The sequence below is a fragment of the Leucoraja erinacea genome, chromosome 1 (genome assembly GCF_028641065.1).
Source record: "Leucoraja erinacea ecotype New England chromosome 1, Leri_hhj_1, whole genome shotgun sequence".
Taxonomy (NCBI): domain Eukaryota; kingdom Metazoa; phylum Chordata; class Chondrichthyes; order Rajiformes; family Rajidae; genus Leucoraja; species Leucoraja erinaceus.
Window position 1 is genome coordinate 67,789,943 of NC_073377.1, and position 25,395 is coordinate 67,815,337.

Consider the following 25,395-nt stretch of genomic DNA (forward strand, 5'->3'; position numbering starts at 1 on the left):
GCACTGATTGACAAAGAAACAACACAAGCTTGAGCAAATGTATTGCCACCAGTGCGGCAATAATGCTAAGATTATTATTTTAAAAATGTGCATACTGGTTACTTACAAGGATATGTGCATTTTACATCTTAATCATAAAAGATAATATTTGGGATTTCTTTAATCCATTTTTCTAAAGATTTCTATATTCGTTTCCACATCCTCCACATCTTTTAAAGAGCTCAAGGACAAATACTCTTAACATTGTTCACAGTGGAAGTGCTGCAGCTCCTGATCACAAGGTGATCCTTGCACACAGAAGATTATATAACTTAAACATTAGCAGCAGGTATTATGTGAATACCTGCATGTGCATTTATGCTCAAAAAAACAACTCAACCCTTTTGTAATGCCCCATAATAGAAACACACAGAAATAATGCTAATGCACAGATATGAATAATAATCATGTTGACAGAGCGCCAAAGGGAAGGCAGGAGTTACAGAACTTCACTCACTGTTTTTGGGAAAAGCATAGTTATTCATGATAGAACAGATTAACTGACATGACAGAAAGATTTTTAAAAATTCATATGAGAAAAATGTTAAAAATATACTCCAAAAATAAATAGTGCAGGTGCTGGAGTTAAACAAACAGTGCTGGAATTCTCAGCAGATAAGGTGATATTAAATGGGGAAAGAATTTGAATTCTTACATTATCTGTTTCATTTGTTAAAAATAATTACCATGCAGGAAACTCGTTGCCATGAATGAACAAAAGAAATTACATGAAAAATTTGTGACACACAGGGACATATCATTATTTTCTCAGTGGCAAACTCAAGTAGTGAAGTTAGAAAGGCGATAATAAACCAGACATGCTTTAGAGAGGCAATACAAGTGTGTCTGGGACACAAATCACAGTGATTCAGTCGGAAATTTATTATTTTTCCTTTTGCATTTTCTATTTACATTTTATTTCCAAGTGATTCTAAAATTATGAAAGTGTTTTCCATTTTACATCTGTGTTGTGACCTAATAAGCACAGCCCAGGACTATGGTTAAAGATAAAACTTGTTGGAAGATTCATCTTTTTTGGAAGAGAAACCATGCTAATGATATTTTTATACAAGTTGCTAAACTTGTTGTGTGGCATTCTTTAATATAACTTTAAAATTACCTGAATTAAGCCGAGGAACTATGAGAGCAATGTTTCTGGTCACCACATATCAATGTATCACAATTGAAAATTGAAACAGCAATTACATTTTTAAGCCAATTCTGTTCCCTGCATGCATCAATGATTCTGACACAGCTATTAAGGGAACAGAGTCCAGTTTTGCAAATGAAACCAAATTAGGGAACGCTGTTAATTTAGAAGATCAGAAGCAAACTGCATAGCAATATTGATGTGGCAATAGTCTCAAAAATGTAGAGGTTGGTCAATGCCAGATGAGATGCTAAATTTAATTTCGTAAATTAGTTATTAGCAGAAGCAATTATACTTTGATTTGATGTAGGTCCATTGCCACAGAAAAGCAGAAGGACTCGGAAGCACAAAAAAGCACGTAAATGAAAAAAGGGCACATACATTTTCAGAGTGAGTAATGATCAGCCTTCATAAAAAAGTGAGGAAACAACATAGTCCAGAATATGCTCTTAATAAAATCTGCACCTCCATGAAAGACAAACACACATGACTACAAGCTTGTTGCTTCTGGGCATTATTGATTCCTGAATTCCAAGAGAAAAACAATCTCTTGGAATTCTCTCTCTAGATTCACACTGTTGCCAGTGCAAGTACAGTCATTCTGACAAACCTCTTATATAACATTTCAGAAATAACAACGTACTTTTAGAACTGTTACCATAAAATACAGAAACATGGTTGGGAAAATTAAAACATTTAGATAATCGAGTTATAGACTGGTAACAGACATTACCTGTGAAACTGCTCAAACAAATTCATTGGAATAAAGTTCAGCAAAGTATACTTGGTTGTTTGAATCCTGTTGGTCTTGTAATTTTTGATGACCTTTTCATATTCTTCAGTGAATCTTCCAAGGCAGGGTATTACTGTTCGATTTTTGTGCCCAATTTTCGGTGAACGGGAATTTTTGAACCATCCAGGGAATGATGAGTTGTAACTATTATTCCTATCTGTAGAAAACAGCCTCTGCCATCTGTAACGTGCCCACTGGATAGGGTTTGCCATCTTCATAAATCCTGACCGGCAGGTATATCTGGACAGTCTGGAGCAACCAGCGCTCAGCTAGAAAAACAAAGAATAAAGTCAAATCAAATAGCTCTTTTTTTTTCATAAATACTTCTCAATCCTGCTTTAATTTAATTTAATTTAAATTAAGAAAAAGCTCATTTTTATTTGGAAAACATAATGAATGAACGTAACAGAAAAGTCAAATTGATCATCATTGGCCACATATCTCAGACCTATGAGGAAGTGTAAATTGTATGTCGAGTGCATAACATGGTGAGAAACACCATTATCCAAAATACAAAATGTCCCGCAACTATAGATCCACCACAAAATGTCACTCACAACAGAATATGATATTTTAATGGATTTAAATACATTTTTGTAATGAACGGATTCTTAAATGGTAGAATGAACAGACCAGAGACATCAACTGTCATTTTACAAAATTAAATATCATCATTTTATGGTATCGCCCCCCTTCCCCACAAAAAGAATAGATGGTCTCTGAAAGGTGATGGTGGAGGTAGGAACAGCAGCAACATTTTAGAAACAGGTGGACAGGATGCTCAATGAGCAGCTCATGGTGAAAAAAAACTGTGCAAATTAAGAACATGTATTCTAAGGGCTCAACTGCAATGTAGCAAAAATATGTAAACTGGGGCACACGTGCATGGAATTATTAAACTGATTATTAAGATCTTGGTGCACCTTGCTGAGATAATGGGAATTTGCAATTCATTTTAGACATCATGGTAAAGGAAATATAAAATTCTAAGTACAAAATTTGCGTTAAATGAAAATATACAGAGGTTTTGCGGCATAGTAACAAGCCTTCCAGTCACACGGGCGAATGCCAGTGTTAATGCTCAGTGTAAACATTCTCCCATCTGATCTCCTCAGCCCTATGAAAATTTAAATTTCAAATCTGAAAGAAAACCAGAATATGCTGGAAACACTCGTTAGGTCGGGCAGCATTTACAAAGAGAGAAATCTTTCAGGTACAAGATCATTGTGTCAGAACTAGGAAAGCGAGTGAACTAGTTAGTTTTCAATAGCAGAGATGGTGGGTGAGGGAATGGAGAAGCAAAAGAATTAACTCTGATGGGCTGAGATCAAATTGGTTTGGTAAAATAGCAGTTAGGATAGTGATATGTTCTTAATAGAAAGACTGGGACAAGCCCAGCAAACCAGATTATACCATGAGCAAAATGATGACAGACTGATTCTGTCAACGGCCAGATCAGATGCAGACGGAAAGAAAGATTGAGATACCAAAATTAGAGAACTCAATATCGATTCTAGAAGACCATAGCACACCCAGGTGGAAGATGACAACATCTTCAATCTGGGCACTTGTCATATCATTCTGAATGTGATATCAGATTCTCTAACTTCTGATCGCCACTCACTCTTACTTTCCCTATCATGACTGGCCATTTCTGTTTGCCATCATTATAGTTCAGTTTTTTATTTTTCTAGTTGTGTAGTCTGGTTTGTCTGGTTAGCAACACAACACAAATAAAGCCACATTATCTGATTCAAACTGCTACTCAAACTGTTACATTAACTTACATGTTACATTTGGTTGTCCTTTCAAAGATATTCCCTTTATTTTAATTTTCCCTCCCCCACCTTTCTGCTATCGAAAACGAAGGGGTGCCAGTGGATGTAGTTTATCTAGACTTTCAGAAAGCCTTCGATAAGGTCCCGCACGGGAGACTGGTGACTAAAATTAGAGCACATGGTATTGGGGGTAGGGTGTTGACATGGATAGAAAATTGGTTGGCAGACCGAAAGCAAAAAGTAGGAGTGAACGGGTCCTTTTCAGAATAGCAGGCAATGGCTAGTGGAGTGCCGCAAAGCTTGGTGGTTGAGGCCGCAACTGTTTACTATATATATTAATGATTTGGAAGAGGGAATTAGGAGCAACACTAGCAAGTTTGCGGATGACACAAAGCTGGGTGGCAGTGTGAATTGTGAAGAGGATGTTAGGAGTTGCAGGGTGACCTTGACAGGTTAAGTGAGTGGGCAGATGCGTGGCAGATGCAGTGTAATATAGATAAATGTGAGATTATCCACATTGGCAGCAAAAACAAGGGGGCAGATTATTATCTCAATGGGGTTTGGTTAGGTAAGGGGGAGGTGCAGCGAGACCTGGGCGTCCTTGTACACCGGTCACTGAAAGTTGGCTTACAGGTACAGCAGGCAGTGAAGAAAGCTAATGGAATGTTGGCCTTCATAACAAGAGGATTTCAGTATAGGAGTAACGAGGTTCTTCTGCAGTTGTATAGGGCTCTGGTGAGACCACATCTGGAGTGGTACATTGTGCACAGTTTTGGTCTCCTAATTTGAGGAAGGACATCCTTGTGATTGAGGCGGTGCAGCGTAGGTTCACTAGATTGATCCCTGGGATGGCCGGACTGTCATATGAGGAAGGATTGAAAAGACTAGGCTTGTATTCACTGGAGTTTAGAAGGATGAGGAGGAATATTATAGAAACATATAAAATTATAAAAGGATTGGACAAGCTAGATGCAGGAGGAACGTTCTCAATGTTGGGCGAGTCCAGAACCAGGGGCCGCAGTCTTAGATTAAAGGGGAGGTAATTTAAGACTGAGGTGAGAAAAAACCTTTTCACCCAGAGAGTTGTGAGTTTGTGGAATTCCCTGCCACAGAGGGCGGTGGAGGCCAAGTCACTGGATGGATTTAAGAGAGAGTTAGATAGAGCTCTAGGGGCTAATGGAGTCAAGGGATATGGGTAGAAGGCAGTCATGGGTTATTGATAGGGGACGATCAGCCATGATCACAATGAATGGCGGTGCTGGCTCGAAGGGCCGAATGGCCTCCTCCTGCACCTATTTTCTATGTTTCTATATCTATTGTTCTTGGGCTTTCGAGTTACTGAACCAGGCCGTGATGCAACCAGTTAATATTCTCTCTACTGTACACGTTCAAGGTAGTATTCATCGACATACCAAATTTCCTCAACCTTTTAAAAAGTAAAGGCCCTTGATGGGCTTTCTTTATGATTGCATCAATGTGTTGGACCCAAGACAATTTTTCAGAGATCTGCATGCCCAGGAACTTGAAGTTGTTGACTCTCTCCACCATTGACACACCGATGAAAGCTGGTTTGTGGATTCAGAATTCCCCATTAGATTTAGTAGCAACAATCTTGCACCAATTTTCTTGTAGAAGCGCATAGAAATAGCTTTACCATGTTCACGATATTTGTTTATCCCAATCAGTTCAGAAGGACCACATTGTGATCCTTATTCTAGATTGCATTTTGCATGTTTTTTGAGTTCTGGGAGATGAACTATACTTGGTTTCTTCTCTCCTTAATTTGTTGATGAAGAGAGTAACAGAGTCATTTAAATGCGAGAATTTGTTGATGAAGAGAGTAACAGAGTCATTTAATTTGTTGATGAAGAGAGTAACAGAGTCATTTAACTTGTTGATGAAGAGAGTAACAGAGTCATTTAATTTGTTGATGAAGAGAGTAACAGTCATTTAATTTGTTGATGAAGAGATAAACAGTCATTTAATTTGTTGATGACGAGAGTAACAGAGTCAGGGTGGAAGCTGCTGATTGTTCTCTGGTGGTTTCTGCGTAAAATTAATGTCTGTGACTTGACGTCTAACTGTTATTTACCTTGCAGTTAAAGGTCTACAGCATTAACTATGTTCTCAGCTATTGGCCAGTTAGTAATACTACGATGGATTAATAAGTAACATACCCAACATAGCTCCCATTGTCTAGTCTGCTTCTAACTGAATTAAATCACAAAGCAATATAAAGAATACTGGAATAAGGAAGATTCTGGTAGAAATCAGAGGATGTGGAGAGCTTAGTATTAAATGTGGGATTGATCGATGGGGGGGGGGGGGGGGGGATATCTGAAAGATACGGTACAGTTTTGTGTACCAGTGTTTTCTTTAAAAGTACTTGGGCACAGATGCCAGGATGCATAAATGCTTGTACGGCTGCAATGGGGAGGAACCATATTCACAGATAACACAACACTCACAAACCCACCCTCTTTCATCCTCTTTCGTCTGCTTTCCCTTCCTCCCTTCCCCCCTTCCCCAACAAAAAATAAAAATCACATATTACTCAGGCCATTTGAAGATCAGGAGGTCCTGCAATGGGGACACCTCTACGATCCATCACGTTTGAAATATTTCATGAACGTTGTAGAATCCCACTGGATCCTAGCTTATGTTTCAGTTAATGTCTGAAGGTACCATTGATTTTCACAAACTTCAGCCCAATCCTCAGGGAGGGAATCCAATACCAACACGGCAGCTAGATATTTCATTTCAGAAGCTGGTACATTCTGATTGCATTGAATCCCCCTAAGGCTATGGAACAAAAAAGAGAAAATCCAACAAAGTGTAAAAGGAATCCAGGGGAGAGCGGGGTCAATTGATTGCAGCAGCTGGCTGCACTCCCAGTACTGAACTTGCAACCTGACTTTGAAATTCACCAAGATGCATGACACACAAGTGAATCACAGCATTAAGATAATAACAAAGCGTAGATATCAGAAAGGATGCTGCAATATAAAATGTATAAAATGGGAACGGTTAGGGCAGATAACAAATGGGTTCAGAGGAAAGTGTGCATTGCAAACTATTCAAGACAAGGCAGGGGGGAAAAGATTTAATATAAGCCGAGGGGCAATTTCTTCACAAAGAGGGTGGTATATTCATGGATCGAGCTGTCAGAGAAAATGATTAAGTACAATAAAAAAAATGTCAATACTTTATCCATGTTGCAATTGTATCTGCACCTTCTCCGCCAGTTCATTCATCACTCTGACCACTCAAATTTCTTTTAAATTCTCTTTGCTCACATTAAACCCATGCCCTCAAGTTCTAGACACCCCTGCCTTTGACTACCGATCCTATCTATGCCTCTCATCATTTTATAAACCTCGATAAGATCATGTCTCAAACCCAGGCTATTCAAACTCTCCTTATAAATACAGCCTCCATTCCAAATTGGAAAGCTGACGAGTATCAAATGTGAGAATGCAAAATTGTGTGGAAATAATACTTATAACAGATGGACAGAGACAGCCCAAGATAATCAGTGCAATGTGACATGGCATTTAGATATTATTATTATAGATGGTCGTACGGAGGCTGCAGTTTTATTGCCAATGAGTGATCAGCAGTAATTAGATAGGATATTCGACACTTTTAGCGGCCCACTATATAAAATCTCAGGTCAAAAAATTAACGGGAATTGAGAATTGGAAATTGCTAATCAGTTACGTCGAGCTGATTAGCAAAGACAGAGGGAGCTTGAATTTTCCTTTACTCATTCCATGAAGTGGGTGCCTAAAAATGAAAACACCCAAGCCTAAACTTTGAACCGGGCAATTCGTAGAGTATACGGTAAAGAAGAAAGTGTGAGGTGCGAAGAGCAATACGTATAAAGCAGGAATCCAGTGTCCTGGAAACTGTCTAAATATGAACAACGGAATAGAATTGAATACTTTATATGTGACAAGTCACAGTGAAATTATTTGCTTACATACCTTGCCAAGGTATGCAAATAGTTGCCCATAAAAGGCGAACAATGTTACAGATTCCCCCCCCCCCCACCACCTTGCACCAGTTCCACCTTTTTTTCTTCCCCCTCCCTCACGCCGGGTCCTCCATTGTCCATTGTTCTTCCCCCTCCCTCATGGCAGTCCCCCCCATGCTGGAGGTCCCCGTTGCTCTTCCCCCTCGCTCACTTTGGTTCCCCCCACACCGGGTCCTCCTTTGCTCCTTCTCTCAAGCAATAAAACATCTCTTCACAGAATAAAGGAATTAAATGTCTTTAACATTTATAGACAGATACCCAAATGAAAAGGATCTTTGAGATTTAAAAAAAGGAATCAAGCATCTCAAGAATAAATAGGGCTAGTGATAATGACATATTCTAATCAATGGGAGCAAATTATTTGACATTGTGAACCATCCAAACCAAACAGAGAGCAGTGAATTATTTGAGCATTCAAGTGCCTAAATTGTCACAGAAGTACATTAATTGATCCATTGTTTGCTCATTACAGTGACTGAACTCAGATGCCTGAAGACATGTTGATAACGTGATATTTTCTCTATTTTTATGCTAGTTTCGTTTTCTCACATTTAATTCAGCATTTTGGACATCTGCAAAGGAAGATAACCGAAGAAAATAAGGTAAAAAGTCTGTTTACATTAGTTAAATCTGCACATACATCACGCTAATGTGAGAATGAAACCACTGCATCACTCCAGAAGGAGAATGAACCCAGTCTGCTGAAGCTTGATAAAGATCTCTCCCACCAAGGACAGAACAAGAACTCATCCTAATACAATACCAGTGTGCTTCCCCATCCCAAATACTTTCATTCAATTTTTAACTAATTATTTTATATAAAATGTAAAAATGTTATTGAAATTATGAAATTATGTAAAAAACTGATCAAGCAAATATCACATGTCTACAGATGGAGCTATTTTGAGACTGAACAGATCCACAAATGTTTAAGAAGGAACTACAGATGCTGGAAAATCGAAGGTAGACAAAAATACTGGAGAAACTCAGCGGGTGAGGCAGCATCTATGCAGCGAAGGAAATAGGCGACGTTTCGGGTCGAGACCCTTCTTCAGACAATCACAGATGTAACCTGTTTATTCTAGTGGTGCAATAAAACACAAATAAAAATTCTTCTTAATGTGTTCAATATTATCATCAAATAACCACATTTTCTAAAAGATCAATCAAATTGATTGAGCAGTACATTCAGCTATGAAATGTCAAAAAGACATACAGGCTTAATTTTTGATTTGAGATTTAACAAGGCACTTTATGCAAGATATATAATTGTTGTCTATTTATCAATGGCTGTCTAAGCAATTACAGAAGCAATTGTAGAAAGGTGCAAACCTGTCTTTAACAAAGAACACAATGGACACAAATTTGAAAACAGAAGTTCCTTGTCTGTATTTTCACTCTTCTGGAGGTAAATATTGCACAGGCGCACAATAAAATCACTCAGCTCCAGTTAATCAATATGAAAATTCCATCTAACAATACATTATTTGAAAAAATATATACATACTTGCTTTTTGAAAAGTATGATCATTTTTGATTCAGGTGTGTGATGCTAGTCCAATGCATTACGTTACTTGTACATTGTAACTTTCCATTTTCCCCACTCTCAATTTGCATTACTCTCAGCTCTCGAGTGTCCCGCATTTGAGCCGTATTTCAGAATGACACTTTTTATTGCAGTGCTGAGGGAGAAGAAATCCTTTTGCTATCAGTTACACTACATTAGTTAAGTGGAAGGATATAAAGAAAAACAGAGATAAGAAATGGTATGCCTATGAAAGATCTAACAAAATCGATGCTCACTTCACTACTTTGCATCTTCTTACATTGAAGACAATGTTTATGACGGATTTCACGTCGATCGAACGCTAAATGCAAAACAGTGGGCGGCCAGCAGAATATGCTGACATTTCAATGATCAGAGCGTGCCATTAATTAAAAAAAAATTGTTAAATGCTCTCACGTGCAATCTGCTCCCGAACATGTTAATAATCTTTCTGTACTAATCAATTACATCGGACAATAATTGCGACAAAGCCATTTTCACTACTTCTAAACTAGGTGATAATACCGCACACTCTCAACAGTCTAAGTATCCAGAATATCAAATCCTTTCACCACTGTGATTAATAAAATTACTTTAATCTAGTTTGTGTTTCTAGAAACTAAACAAGGTGGAAACAAGGAATTGCAGATGATGGCTTACAAAAAAAAGACATAATGTGCTGGAGTAACTCAGAGTTAGCATCTCTGGAAAACATGGATAGGTGATGTGTCAGGTCGGGACTCTCAAGAATGTGTTCTCACCCCCCTTCTTTACTCCTATATACCCACGACTGCAGCTAAACACAAATCCAACTCAATTTACAAATGTGCAGATGACACCACCATAGTGGACTGGATATCAAATAATGACACGATAGAGTACAGGAATTAGATTGAGAACTTTGTAAACTGTTGCCAAGACACCAACCTTTGCCTCAATTACAGCAAGATACAGGAGATTGTGAGTGACTTCAGGAAACAAAGCGGTTCACATACCCCACTATACATTGACGGCACCGAAGTAGAGATGTTTGAAATACTCAGGTTCTTAGGAGTAAATATCAACAGTACTTGTCCTGGATCAGCCATATCAATGCAATAGGCAAGAAAGCACAACAAAGCCTTTACTGCTTTAAGGGCCTGTCCCACTTAGGTGACTTCTTTTGCGAATGCAGGCGACTGCCAGAGTCTTGTTGAATCGCCGAAAAAGTGAATGTGTCAAACGCATCCTACGACTATGCAGAAGACATCCTACGACTATGTAGGACAAGCTACGACTGTCTACGACTTAATCACCGATGGACTCGTGACAATTGGCGACCCAATAGTGGGGACTGAAGACGACCACCTTGGACTTAACAGACGACTACACCCACGATAACAGAAAGCAAGCTACGACAGGTTACGACTCTATAGTCGTAAGATCACCTAAAAAAAATGACGTTAGATTTTTCAAATATGTTCTTTTAAATTCAGTGTATTGCTTCTTTTAGTGTTAGATTTATCGAGATGTATAAAAATAAAATCCTTTTAAATGCAGTGCATTTGAAGTGCTCGTGTCTGTTTTCTTCATCAAAATAAATGTGAAAAGTCAAACTTTAAATACAGTGCATTCCTTCCTTGCGTTTGTGTGTGTTTCAATGATCTCAATATATGAGAAATGAAATATGAGATATGAGATATAAGTGATGATATGAGGGACTACTATGAAAAAGAATGATATTCATACATCAATTTGAGATTAAAACCTTCTCCTCGGAGCCATGTCGCACACCGTCTGATCCGCTGAAAGAAAAATTGTGCCAAGACCGTACACTGGAATGACGGTGTTTACTGCTGTTTACATACCTTTTTTCTCAATGAGCCAATGAAAATGACCGGTCAGCAAAGGCGATTAACTAAGACTACCTACAACTACCTAAGATGACCTACGAATACACTACGACTATAACTATAACTACAAATGTATCGATTTTCTCTGCGGCGACCAATATATTGAAAATGTTTCGGCGACCATACTGAGGCCGCGACTAGTTCCCAGAACGCGGGAACTCCTCACGACCATGAAGGAGACCACCTACGACCATGTGGCGACCATGTGCCGATCTTGTGACGAGCGCAGAGTTTCCTAAACTCGCCAAAGAAGTCGCCATAGTCACCCTTTAGAAGGCTTAGGAAGTTTGGCATTCCCCCAACTACTCTCACCAACTTCTACAGAAGCACCATAAAAATAATTTTATCACGATGCATCAGGGCATGGTTTGGGAACAGCACCACCCAAGACCACAACAAATTGCAGAGCTGTGGATGTTGCCCAGATCAATCTCCCTTCCATTGACTCCATCTATACTTCACGCTGCCACAACAAGACCACCAGCATAATCAAGGACAAGTCTCACCCAGATCACTCCCTCTTCTCCCCTCTCCCATCAGGTAAGAGGTAAGGAAGTGTGAAAACACATAGCTCCAGATTCAGGAGCAGTTTCTTCCCAGCTGTTATCAGGCAACTAAATCATCCTATCACCGACTAGCGGTCCAGACCTACCATCTATTTCTTTGGAGACCTTTGAAGTATCGTCTGTCGGAGATAGACACAAAATGCTAGAGTAATTCAGCGGGCCAGGCAGCATCCCTGGAGAGAAGGAATGGGTGATGTTTCAGGTCAAGAGCCTTCTTCAGTGATGGGTCCTTCTCTCCAGAGATGCTGCCTGTCCCGCTGAGTTACTCCAGCATTTTGTGTCTACGTTCGGTTTGAACCAGCATCTGCAGGTCTTTCCTACACATATCTTCTGTCGGACTTTACCTTGCACCAAATGTTATTCTCTTATCCTGTATCTGTATATTGTTGACGGCTTGATTGCAATCACGTACAGTCACTTCGCCGACTGGATTGCACGCAACAACGCAGCTTTTCACTGCACCTCGGTGCATGTGACATTAATAAACTAAACTTATTCAGCTCCCAGGAAAGCAGTTAAAAAAGAGACATATCTAGATTTTTTGTGACGCGGCAAACACAATGTCGTTACGCATGCCTTATAGACCACATCAAATAAAGTGGGGTTCATCATATATGCGTATGGAAACACACATACCATTGCATTGTGCATTTAATAGAAGCATATTTCTATCCCTTGACAGCTGAATATTCAAACTAGTAACGGTGACAAATTTAAAAAGGAATAACTTCCATTTACATAATGTGTTTTAAGTCACCTCCAGGGCATCCTAAAGTACTTTCAAGCCCATGCACAACCTTTCGAAGTATATTCACTGTAAGGTGGGGACACGAACACCATGTAAGAAATCATTATGGTGCACTGGCAAAATAGTATGCATCTTCTGACTGCAGCAAAATACATAAAAGTGCAACACAATAAAATACCTATGGGGCAAAATCTTATAAACATAGAAGCAACATTGATGCATTCCACCACTCAAATGAAAATTGATAATTTATAACTCAACTCAGTTCACCTGCCATTGATCCATATCTCATGATACCCAATTCACTATAAATCGTCTCTATTTTGCTTTGGTCCGCCATCCACAGCCATTTGGAAGGGTGCTTCAAATTTCAACTTCCATTGCTTAGAAACCACATCTTGTAAATTGATAAACCATGATTAAATGTGCACATGTTTTATGGTCGAAGAATCCAATTGCAATATCAAAAGAGTGGTATTTTTAAATTCATTATTTACTGATTGACACTCAATTATGATTAATTACATTTGTAGATCACAGGCCTTCGGATGAATGATACCATTGACATTTATCAAACCTGGTGATAAATTTGGTGTCAGCACTGCTCAATGGATGGATGCACCATTTATAAAATAGATTCTATTTTGGGACGATCTGACTGTGACCTTTTAGAATATTTTCACATGAATCTCCATTTATCTTAAATTTATTACAGTGTCACCATAATCCTGACATCATGAGACTAAATGTCATAAATTGTACACTATCAAGCAACAACCATCGATTAATTAATGACGGCCACACAACTTGATTTCATTCAGAATTTGTGGCTGGAAGTCAACCAAGAAAGCACTAAAAAATGCACAATTAATATTGTTAAACAGTATATTGACTACTGCTAGTCACTGAAGACACTTGGTGCCTCCTGAATGGATGAATGTGTGGGAAAGGTAATTCACCGCAAGTAGATTCTGTCCTTTTTCAAAAATAAATCACTTACACCTAGTAGTGTCACAGAGTCATGGAGTGATACAGTGTGGAAACAGGCCCTTCGGCCCAACTTGTCCACACCAGCCAACATGTCCCAGCTGCATTAATCCCACCTGACTGAGGTCCCACCCAGCTACACTGGTACTTGTGATCTAGAAAAATGTGATCTCTAAAAAAATGAGATAGCAAGTAAAGTGCTTTTTTAAAAGGCTGTCAAGAGTAATTTAGTCAATGGTAGTTATTGAATCAATGTCCAGGAGCTTGTATTAACAATAATAAAAACATTCAAAACACATTAAGACTACTGAAAAATTTAAATTTAACCAATTAATAAAAAGATTGCGATACTGTGTAACAGAATGCTAAAAAACAACATGGGAAAACATTACTAATTGCAAAACATCTGCTAGCCTGACCTGGTCCAGCTCGCATACAACTCCAGACCCTCAGCAAAAGTGGTTGACTCAATTGTCCTCTGAAAATGCCATCGAGCCAGTCAGTTGCAGTGCCAATTAAAGTGAACCACAAGTGCTGGGCCTTCTTACAATGCCCAAATATGAACATAAGAAATAAAAGTACACCACTTGATCCCACTAGCTTGCACTGCCATTCAACAAGATCATGATTGATTTCCTCCCTCCAACATTGTTTTTCTGCCCTATCCCAACACCCTTTGATTGCTTGGCAGACCTCAGTCAGTGTGGATTGATAACAACATCTCCACCTCACTCACCATTAACACAGGTGCTTCTCAAGGCTGTGCGATTCACCCCCTGCTCTACTCTCTTTACACGGATAAGTGGGTGGGCAAGCAATCTGAAGGAACTGCAGATGCTGGTTTAAACCGAAGATGAACTCAAAATGCCGGAGTAACAGAACAGGCAGCATCTCTGGAGAGAGGGTACACAAAATTGCTGGAGAAACTCAGCGGGTGCAGCAGCATCTATGGAGCGAAGGAAATAGGTGACGTTTCGGGCTGAAACCCTTCTTCCGACCTACCTCCATTACATTGACGACTGCTTTGGGGCCACCTCCTGCACCTACACACAACTGACTGACTTCATCCACTTCACCACCCGACCTCTACCTCCGTTACATTGACGACTGCTTTGGGGCCACCTCCTGCACCTACACACAACTGACTGACTTCATCCACTTCACCTTCCTCCTCTCTCTGGAGAGGAATGGGTGACATTTCGGGTCGAGACCCTTCTTCAGGCCAGAGTCAAGGGAAAGGGAAACAAGAGGTATAGACGGTGATGTGGAGGGTTATAGAACTAATGAAAAGAGCAAGAGGAATCACAGGAGCATAGAAACATAGAAAATAGGTGCAGGAGTAGGCCATTCGGCCCTTCGAGCCTGCACCACCATTCGATATGACCATGGCTGATCATCCAACTCGGTATCCTGTACCTGCCTTCTCTCCATACCCCCTGATCCCTTTAGCCACAAGGGCCACATCTAACTCCCTCTTAAATATAGCCAATGAACTGGCCTCCACTACCTTCTGTGGCAGAGAATTCCACAGATTCACCACTCTCTGTGTGAAAAATGTTTTCCTCATCTCGGTCCTAAAAGATTTCCCCCTTATCCTTAAACTGTGACCCCTTGTTCTGGACTTCTCCAACATCGGGAACAATCTTCCTGCATCTAGCCTGTCCAACCACTTAAGAATTTTGTAAGTTTCTATAAGATCCCCCCTCAATCTTTTAAATTCTAGCGAGTACAAGCCGAGCCTATCCAGTTTTTCCTGACATCACATCTCACACTTATCCACATTATACTGCATCTGCCATGCATCTGCCCACTCACCCAGCCTATCCAAGTCACCTTGCAGCCTCCTAGCATCCTTCTCACAGCTAACACTGCCCCCCAGCTTCGTGTCATCCGCAAACTTGGAGATGTTGCATTCAATTCCCTCGTCCAAATCATTAATATATATCGTAAATAGCTGGGGTCCCAGCACTGAGCCTTGCGGTACCCCCACTAGTCACTGCCTGCCATTGTGAAAAGGACCCGTTTACTCCTACTCTTTGCTTCCTGTCTGCCAGCCAGTTCTCTATCCACATCAATACTGAACCCCCAACACCGTGTGCTTTAAGTTTGTATACTAATCTCTTATGTGGAACCTTGTCGAAAGCCTTCTGAAAGTCCAGATATAACACATCCACTGGTTCTCCCTTATCTACTCTACTAGTTACATCCTCGAAAAATTCTATAAGATTCGTCAGATATGATTTACCTTTCATAAATCCATGCTGACTTTGTCCAATGATTTCACCACTTTCCAAATGTGCTGCTATCCCATCTTTAATAACTGATTCTAGCAGTTTCCCCACTACCAACGTTAGACTGACTGGTCTGTAATTCCCCGTTTTCTCTCTCCCTCCCTTTTTAAAAAGTGGGGTTACATTAGCTACCCTACAATCCTCAGGAACTACTCCAGAATCTAATGAGTTTTGAAAAAGTATCACTAATGCATCCACTATTTCTAGGGCTACTTCCTTAAGTACTCTGGGATGCAGCCTATCTGGCCCTGGGGATTTATCTACCTTTAATCCATTCAATTTACCTAACACCAATTCCCGGCTAACCTGGATTTCACTCAGTTCCTCCATCTCATTTGACCCCCAGTTCCCTGCTATTTCCGGCAGATTATTTATGTCTTCCTTAGTGAAGACAGACCCAAAGTAGTTATTCAATTGGTCTGCCATGTCCTTGTTCCCCATGATCAATTCACCTGTTTCTGACTGCAAGGGACCTACATTTGTTTTAACTAATCTTTTTCTCTTCACATATTTATAAAAGCTTTTGCAGTCAGTTTTGCAGAGCAGCGAGAGAGGATGTTGCAGAACCTCGGGGAGAGGAGGAGAACTTCTTCAAAGTAGACATACCTTCAGTAGATTTCGCAGTGGAGCAGACAAAATGTGTAGGAAGGAACAGCGTTGTACTTGCGGGAGACTACACACCAGTTTTCATTGGTGGTTCGGCAATGGAGAGAGTTAGCAGTTTCAAATTCCCTGGCGTTGACATCTCATATGATCAGTCCTGGGCTCAGCACAGATTTTTTTAAGATCTTAGTTTTAGTTTTAGAGATACATTGTGGAAACAGGCCTTTCGGCCCACCGAGACGACGCTGACCAACAATCACCCATACACTAGTTCCATGTTATAACATCTTTGCATCCTACACACTAGGGGCAATTTACAGAACCCAATTAACCTACAAACCTACACATCTTTTGAACATAGTAGAATACTGGAGCACTCGGGCCAAGGTCTATGCGATCACAGAGAGAACATGCAAACTCTGTACAGACAGCACCCGGGGTCAGGATTGAACCTGGGTCTCTGGTACTGTAAGGCAGCAACTGGACTGCTGCGCCACTGTGCCGCCCGTAATTATGAAGAAAACGTAGTAGCGCTTCCACCTTCTTTAAAGTTTAGAGATTTGGCAAATCACTGAATTCTCAAAACAAACTTCTACAGGTGTACTGTAGAAAGCAGCCCGACTGATTGCATCGTGGCCTAGTATGGAAATTCCAACGCATAGGATCGTAATAGGCTTCTGAGTGGTGGATTCAGTTCAGTTCATAGAAGTACTCCCCATCACTGAAAGCTTTGACATTAGATGCTGCCTCAAAGTGGTGGCGTCTTTCATCAAGGATCCCAAATATTTGGGACAGGTCCTCTTCTCGATGCCACCATCGGGCAAGAGGTTCAAAAGCCTTATGTTGCTTTGTAGGTTTAAGAACCTACTTTTCTACAAATAACATTATCTGCAACCACCCTGCACATTCGTAATCCGACTTTGACAAGGGAACACAATAAGGACAATCAGGCTCCTTTGACACCAACAATTCCCAATTTCTCAGAAGCCTGTGATGAATAAAACCATCTACTTTCAGCATTAATAAGCAGCCAAAAATTAGGCATGATATATTAACTCAGCAGGTCAGGTAATGTCTATGGAAGGAATGTACAGGTGATATTTTTGGTTGGTCCTGACTCGGCTGCCCAAGCAAAGTGTGAGGTGCTGTTCTTCCAATTTTCGTTGGACCTCACTATGACAATGGAGGAGGCCCAGGATAGAAAGGTCTGCTCTAATGGGGTCCGAGCACATCCTTTACCTTGATTTAAGTGTATAATCAAGATTATGATTGTAGATAGCTAATTAGAATGAAGATTAGTGCAATAAATATCTATCCACTTACTGTGGATGATAGCCAGTGCTTCATTCAAGGAGCAAGAAAGGAAGCATTGCCAAAATCTGTTGTATACCTTGGGACTTTTCTAGACTCAATAAAATTCTCATAAAAAACATGATATTCATTTTTGTGCTGTACAATTATTGTTATACAGTGCCAACATTGATGAGTTGGTAGTGGGGAGAGTTAAGGGCCTGTCCCACTTAGGCGATTATTTTAGGCGACTGCCGGCAACTAGGCTGTCGCCAGATGGTCGCCAGTGTGTCGCCTGTATGGTCGCGAGTAGTCTCTCAGTTGCCCAAAGAGTCGTAGCGTTTTTCTGGTCGCCACTAGATTTTGAAATGTTCAAAACTTTTTGGTGACATTTGGCTTATCGTAGCTTTTCTTCTGACGTAGGTGCTGTCGTAGATTGTCGCCAGGTGAATTAGGTTGTCACCCGTGCGAACTTTGGTGAATTACATTGGCAACTACCTACGTTAACCTACGCCAACCGGCGACAGGTACCGGCGACGACTGAATTGTCATCAGTTGTCACCGACAGGGTCATTGTTTGTCACGGGTGGACGTAGGTTGACTTCGGTTGTCGTAGGTTGTCACCTGTGTGGTCGTAGGTTGTCTTAGATGTGGTCTTAGGTGGACGTCCTAATAGGTCGCTGGTTGTCGGTAGCTTGCTCCTAGACCCAGCACAATGATACCATCATAAAGATAGCCCAATAACACCTCTACTTCCTTAGGAGATCCAGTATGTTGACAAATACGCTCTTGAATTTCTACAGATGTATGATAGAGTATAAATGTGCATCACAACCTGGTTCGGTAACTCAAATGCCCTGAAACTAAGTAGATTACAAAAAGTGTTGAACACTGCGCAGATTATAACAGGTATTAACCTCCCCATTATTGATGGGATCTAGAGGAGGCACCAAGCATCATCAAGCATCTTCAAAGACCCACACCACCCTGGCCATGCTCTCATTTCACTCTTATCAACAGGATGTAATTTCCCACTCCCCTGACTCTCAATCTGAAGAAGGGTCTCAACCTGAAACGTCACCTATTCCTTTTCTCCAGAGATACTGCCAGACCCGCTGAATTACTTCTGCTTTTTGTGTCTATATCAGGAAGGTGGTATAGGAGTGTGAAAACTAGCATCCAGATTCAGAAACAGCTTCTTCCCAACAACCATCAGGCTATTGAACACTACGAACTCCAACTAAACTCTGAACTTGTGTCCTCCATTGTCAGAGTGAGGCTAATCACACCACAATTAACAGCTTACAACCCAGTGGTATAACTCTGCACTCCTTCTCCCTTTCCATCTCTCCCCCACCCAAGACGCACCAGGTTCCTGTTCTCACCTACCAAACAGCTAACAGTGGCCTGTTTCCTTTATCATCGTTACTTTTTTGCATATCTTTAATCCATGTGATATCTCGCTCTACATCACTGTCTATATCTATTGTTTCCCTTTCTCCTAACTAGTCTGAAGAAGGGTCCTGACCCGAAACATCATCCATTCCTTCTCTCCAGAGATGCTGCCTGACCCGCTGAGTTACTCCAACCTTTTGTGTTCAAACTCTGAACTTCCCTTGTTGCACTTTGTTTTGTTTTGCACTATATTAGGTTCTCTTTTTATTTATTGAACTTCCTTTTTTGTTTGTCTATTATGTTATGTATTGAGTACTGCGTTTATAAACCTGTTCTGCTGCTTCTAGTAAGAAATTCATTTTTTGCTCCGTTTCGATACATACTGTATGACAATAAAACACCCTTGACCCTCTCTTGAACATGTGATTCTTAATAATGTTGGAATGCAGATCCAACTGGTTAATTTCATCTGAATGGAACCAGCAGACCAGAAAACAACAAGCAGTTTCCTGGAAAATTGTTTAAGCCTATGCAGCTACCACCCCACAGATTACCACAGCAGTCACTTTGTATTAGTATTTAACAAGTAAGAAGAGGCAAAACAAATGCAATTTTCAGAATCACTTTATAGTGAAGCTATTTATTCTATTTCAGTTGACTGGAGTAAAGAATTTAGTCAGGTTGAAATGCAAACTCGGCATATTAGGAATGCATTCTCTATCATACGCATCTTGAACCAGATTTGTAAATTCCAAATAGTTGCAACACTTGTTTCTAACACAAGAATATTCTAATATTAATAATAGAAATGTCATGCTTTTCCATGGCTGCAGACCAAAAAAGATCTCCGAACAAATTATTCCCTGCATGTTGTTGCTAAGATCATAAATTCTGCATCCTACCTATCAAAGCCTTCAGCTGATGATTTAAACAACACATCAGAGAAAAGCTTTCTGTCACAGCAACCTGCGACATTTACACCTGCAATTGAGGTACCCGCTGACAGTCAATGATCCATGGGTCGATTTGAGGTTTAATGGCATAAATATACCAGCAATTCTAATTTCAAGCCTTTTGCTCACATCCTGCTTTACAAGTGCACTAATGAAGCAGCTCCTCTAAATACTGATTACACCCATTATGTCCCACAAATTAACTGTGCCGTTTCAAAGCTATTTAAAATAGTTCACTGAACAGAAAGAGTTTAGATCATAGGTCATTCTCCTGATTTTTTCCCCCCAGAGATGCTGTTTGACATGTTAAGAATTTACAGGAACATCCAGATTTATTTCAGATTTCAGACTCCATGGCATTTTGCTTTCAACGTTACCAGATGGCAGGGAAGTGGGAACCAGAGAAGAACATTAGATGATGGAAGGCCTGATGAGAAAGTTGAGCTATGGCCAGTAAGTCTTAAAGGAAGGACTGATAGAGAGATTGAGAAATATGAGTTGATGAACTGAAGTGATTTTATTTCAATGCAAGTTGGACCGTGCATAATGCAGATAAACTAAGAGCCTGGAACAGTGCTTATAACTATGGTGGTATGGCCATTAGTATATGGATCTTGGTTATTAGAGGGACACGACTGGCAGCTCAACCAGAGTTACAATGATTCAGACATGATAGAGATGAAGGTAAATGAGAAAGAGGAGGTGCTGTACTGATCATAGAGAATGTCACTGCAGCACTCAGAGAGGACATACTGGAGTTTACCCATTGAGCAAATATGGGCAGAGATCAAAAATAAGAAATGTGCAATCATGCTAATGGGATTATACTATAGATCTTGCAACAGCCAGTTGAAGATTGAGATTACGAAAGATGCATTAACAACAGGTTTGACAATACTGAATGGGAATTACTCAATGCAAAGGCTTATATGGGGTAGAGTTTAAGTGCATCCAAGAGGATTTCCTGAAACAGTATATGCATAATCCAACAGGGCAGCACAGTGGCGCAGTAATAGAGTTCAATCCTGACTACGGGTGCTCTCTGTGCGGAGTTTGTACGTTCTACCTGTGACTGTGTGGGTTTTCTCCGGGTGTTCTAGTTTCGTAGTATGAATGTGAGGTTATCTACTTTGGTAACAAAAAACAGGAAGGAAGATTATTATGTAAATAGTGTCAAGTTGGGAAAAGGGACAGTATAACGAGATCTGTCAATGAAAGTAAGCATGCAGGTACAGCAGGTAGTGAAGAAAGCAAATGGCATGTTGGCCTTCATAACAAGAGGAGTTGAGTATAGGAGCAAAGAGGCCCTTCTGCAGTGTACAGGGCCCTAGTGAGACCACACCTGGAGTACTGTGCGCAGTTTTGGTCTCCAAATTTGAGGAAGGAACGCAAGCTCACAAAGTTAATTTCCGGATTGGCGGGATTGTCATATGCCGAGAGAATGGAGCGGCTGGGCTTGTACTCTGGTATTTCGAAGGATGAGAGGGCATCTTATTGAAACATATAAGATTATTAAGGGTTTGGACATGTTAAACATGTTCCCGATGTTGGGGGAGTCCAGAACCAGGGGCCACAGTTTAAGAATAAGGGGTAATCCATTTAGAATGGAGATGAGGAAACACTTTTTCCACACACAGAGTTGTGAGTCTGAGGAATTATCTGCCTCAGAGGGCGGTAGAGGCCGGTTCTCTGGATACTTTCAAGAGAGAGCTAGATAGGGCTCTTAAAGATAACGGAGTCAGGGGATATGGGGAGAAGGCAGGAACGGGGTACTGATTATGGATGATCAGCCATGATCACATTGAATGGCGGTGCTGGCTCAATGGGCTGAATGACCTACTCCTCCACTTAGTGCCAATTGTCTATTGTCACACTCCAAGGACGCACAGGTTTACAGATTAATTGGTTTCTGTAAATTGGCCCTAGTGCGTAGGATAATGCTAATGTATGGGATGATCGCTGGTGGGTACACGTACCCGGTGGGTCGAAGGGCATGTTTCCATGCTGTATCTCTAAGGTCTAAATCGAGAAGGGTCCATACTGTATCTTATATTGGCAAATGAACCTGGCCAGGTGACTGGCGTTACAGTGGAAGAGCAATTTAGGAACAGTAATCACCAATATTGGCTTATTTTTTCCAGAGTGTCAATGGATTAGAAGAGACCTACTGGGAGTTTATAAAATTATGAGTGGAATATAATAATAATAATAATAATAATAATAATTTTATTTATAGAGCACTTTAAAAACAATCATAGTTGCAACAAAGTGCTGTACATCACTAATCATTGACAAAAAAGTGAATACACACCAATAATAACAATCAAAAGAAATAGTAGGAAAAGATATGTAAAATAAAGAAACATTAAAAACAATAAAAACAGAAGCAAAGTCTCAGGCATGGTCAAAAGCCAGGGAGTACAAATGTGTTTTAACACTGGATTTGAAGATGGACAGTGAGGGGGCCTGTCTGATGTGCAACGGCAGGGTGTTCCAGAGTGCCGGAGCAGCAACAGAGAAGGCTCTATCGCCTCTGAGCTTCCGATTAGACCTCGGTACCTCCAGGAGCAGCTGACCAGCTGACCTGAGGGACCAGGCAGGAGCGTATGGGTGGAGCAGCTCAGAGAGGTAAGGCGGGGCGAGCCCATTCAGAGATTTAAAAACAAATAACAGTATCTTAAAATGAACTCGAAAGTGCACCGGGAGCCAGTGTAGGGAGGCCAGAATTGGCGATATGTGCTCCCTCTTTCGAGTCCCAGTTAAAAGGCGAGCAGCAGCATTCTGAACCAACTGGAGACGAGCCAGTGAAGAACGAGCAACTCCAAAATAGAGCGCGTTACAGTAATCCAGCCTAGATGTAATAAAGGCATGGATTACTGTTTCAAAATGCTGCCGCTCGAGAATGGGCTTCACCTTCGCCAGCTTCCTTAAGTGAAAGAAGCTGGACTTAACCACCGCGCATATTTGGCGATCTAATTTAAAGTCACTGTCCATCCTAAAACCCAGGTTCAAAACTGTTGGCTTCACGTACCGTGACAATGGACCTAAATCAACAAATGGAGGTTCACGGCAGCCATTGGGATCAAATAAAATCACCTCTGTCTTCTTTTCATTAAATCCTAGAAAGTTTAGGGCCATCCAGGACTTAATGTCATCAAGACAAGACAGAAGTGATTTTACAGAAAAGGCGTCTTCCTTCCTCAGCGGCAAATAAAGCTGGGTATCATCTGCATAACAATGGAAAGAGATGCCATGCTTTCTAAGGATGGAACCCAGAGGAAGTATGTACAGCGGGAAAAGCAGGGGCCCCAGAATCGAACCCTGTGGAACCCCATATGACAGGGGAGCGGAAGAGGATTCAAAACCAGCAAGGCTAACACACATGGTTCTGTCTGCCAGATAGGACCTGAACCATCCCAGGACACTGCCGCAGATGCCCACTAACTGCTGTAGCCGAGATAACAAGATTTAAGGTAGACAGTCAGAAACTTGTTCCCAGGGTGGAAAGACTAGAGGGCATTGCTTTAAGATGAGAGAGACAACATTTAAAAGGAGATGTGTGGGACAAAATTAATTTGTTTATTAGATTAAAAAACATTTTTTTTAGAGTTGGCGTGGAGGCAGACAAGTTTGTGGTATTTAAGAGGTTTTTAAATAGACCTTGGATATGAAGGGCTTGCAGGGATATGGATCATGTGCAGGCAGAGATTAGTTTATCTTGGCCACAGATATTGTGGGCCGAAGGTCCTGTCGCATTACTGTAGTGTTCTAAAGTTTGGTTTTACGTAACTACCAAAAGTGTATTACCCAGGGATATAACAACATTTTAGATTTGGTGATTGTAGTTTATGCCCAATTATATGTATGTACATTCTATAATCAATCTTCATGAACATTGAAAGGATAAATGTACATTACAAATCATACAGAATGTGAAGATTTCCAATTTGTTGTATTATTATATGGCTTTCTGGCAGCAGGAGGACAAATAATGCAGCTCTATAAAGCAAAAAGTGGTATAACAGTGGATGTGGGGAAACCAAAATGGAAACAAATAAATAACATCATGGTTTTAAGCTTTCAAGGTGTCAAGGTCAAGGCCAGTTTATTGTCACATGCACCAATTAAGGTAAAGTGAAATTTGAGTTTTGCAGAAGCAACCCACTGATTTCAATGGCTTACGATATTTCTCTTACCTAAAAATCAAAAGCACAACCAGGATTTCCTGAATAAACATTATTTTCATTTTGTCTACCTTTTCATTTCATTAAAGTTATTTTCTTTAAAGTTGTGACGTCTTTTGTGTGGATATTGTCACTCAGGTCTGCTCCTTGTGCTTCATCCAATTTGAAAACATGAATCAGCAAAATGAATTACCCTGGTGGTGGTAAATAACTAGGGGTGCTCATTTGGGAACTGCTGATCATAAGGAAAGGTGGTTTGTGGAAGAATCGAGAATAGCAGCAACAGATTCAGAGGTAAATTATTTTTGCTGTTCTAAAGGCCTTGAAAACTAGTCAACATTTATTCTTGTGCAAATAATCTGTGATTTAACAATGTCATCCCCAAAAGCTTGATGTGGGCATCTGGATTACTACATTCATCAACACCAGACACTTAATTTTGAAAGTAAACAGAGTAAATTTCAAAAGTACATTCAAAGACTGCAAAAGCCGTTGCAATGACTGAGGAAATGGAAGGCATTTTTTCTGCCACGACCTTTCTGCCAGGTCTGGGTCTCAATCTTCAAAACCCCTTTTCCTCAATTGATGCTGAAAACATGAGCATTTCTCACATCTTCTAAGTTACCTCTCGGCATAAACAGACATGGATGATGAATTTCACCAATGCACCAGCGCAGCCTTTGAAGACAGTGGTGTTTTATAAGCAACAGACTGTACATCATTTATTCTTTCTTTCAAGCAGTAGACAAATACTGTCCTCCAAGAAACCTGATCAGTTAGAGAAATTTGACACGAGTTGTAAAGAAAATGTCGCCATATGGAAAGACAAATTAGTCAAATGCTTTAAGGAAGACTTGAAAAGTATAGAATGTGATGATTAATGGATCTGTGCCTTTCCTTGTGAGGCAGTAGCTCAGAGCTTCAAGGATGTGTTGTTCATGAATATAAAGGAGGGAACTTTAATTCATCAATTTTGGTGATGTGACCATGTGGGGAGGTAGTGAAAAAAGGCATCATTCAAAGGGAACTGAAAAATGAAGCAAATAGGCTAAGGAAGTCAGATAGATTTTACTGATATTAAATAGAAGGAATGAAGAACACAATTCAGCTCCTCAAACTTCCTTTACAAAATGACAGTCAAACT

The 25,395-nt window shown here is 40.4% G+C and overlaps 1 protein-coding gene across 1 annotated transcript in view; it reads right to left on the reverse strand.

Moving 5' to 3' along the window:
* The window catches only part of LOC129697942 (phospholipid-transporting ATPase VD-like), a 137,341-nt gene that overhangs the window by 70,114 nt on the left and 41,832 nt on the right, over positions 1 to 25,395 (reverse strand). The window contains exon 2 of the mRNA XM_055636679.1: positions 1,923 to 2,251. Coding sequence (XP_055492654.1) covers positions 1,923 to 2,200 — 278 coding nt within the window. The 5' untranslated portion in view covers positions 2,201 to 2,251. The remainder of the gene's footprint in view (positions 1 to 1,922; positions 2,252 to 25,395) is intronic.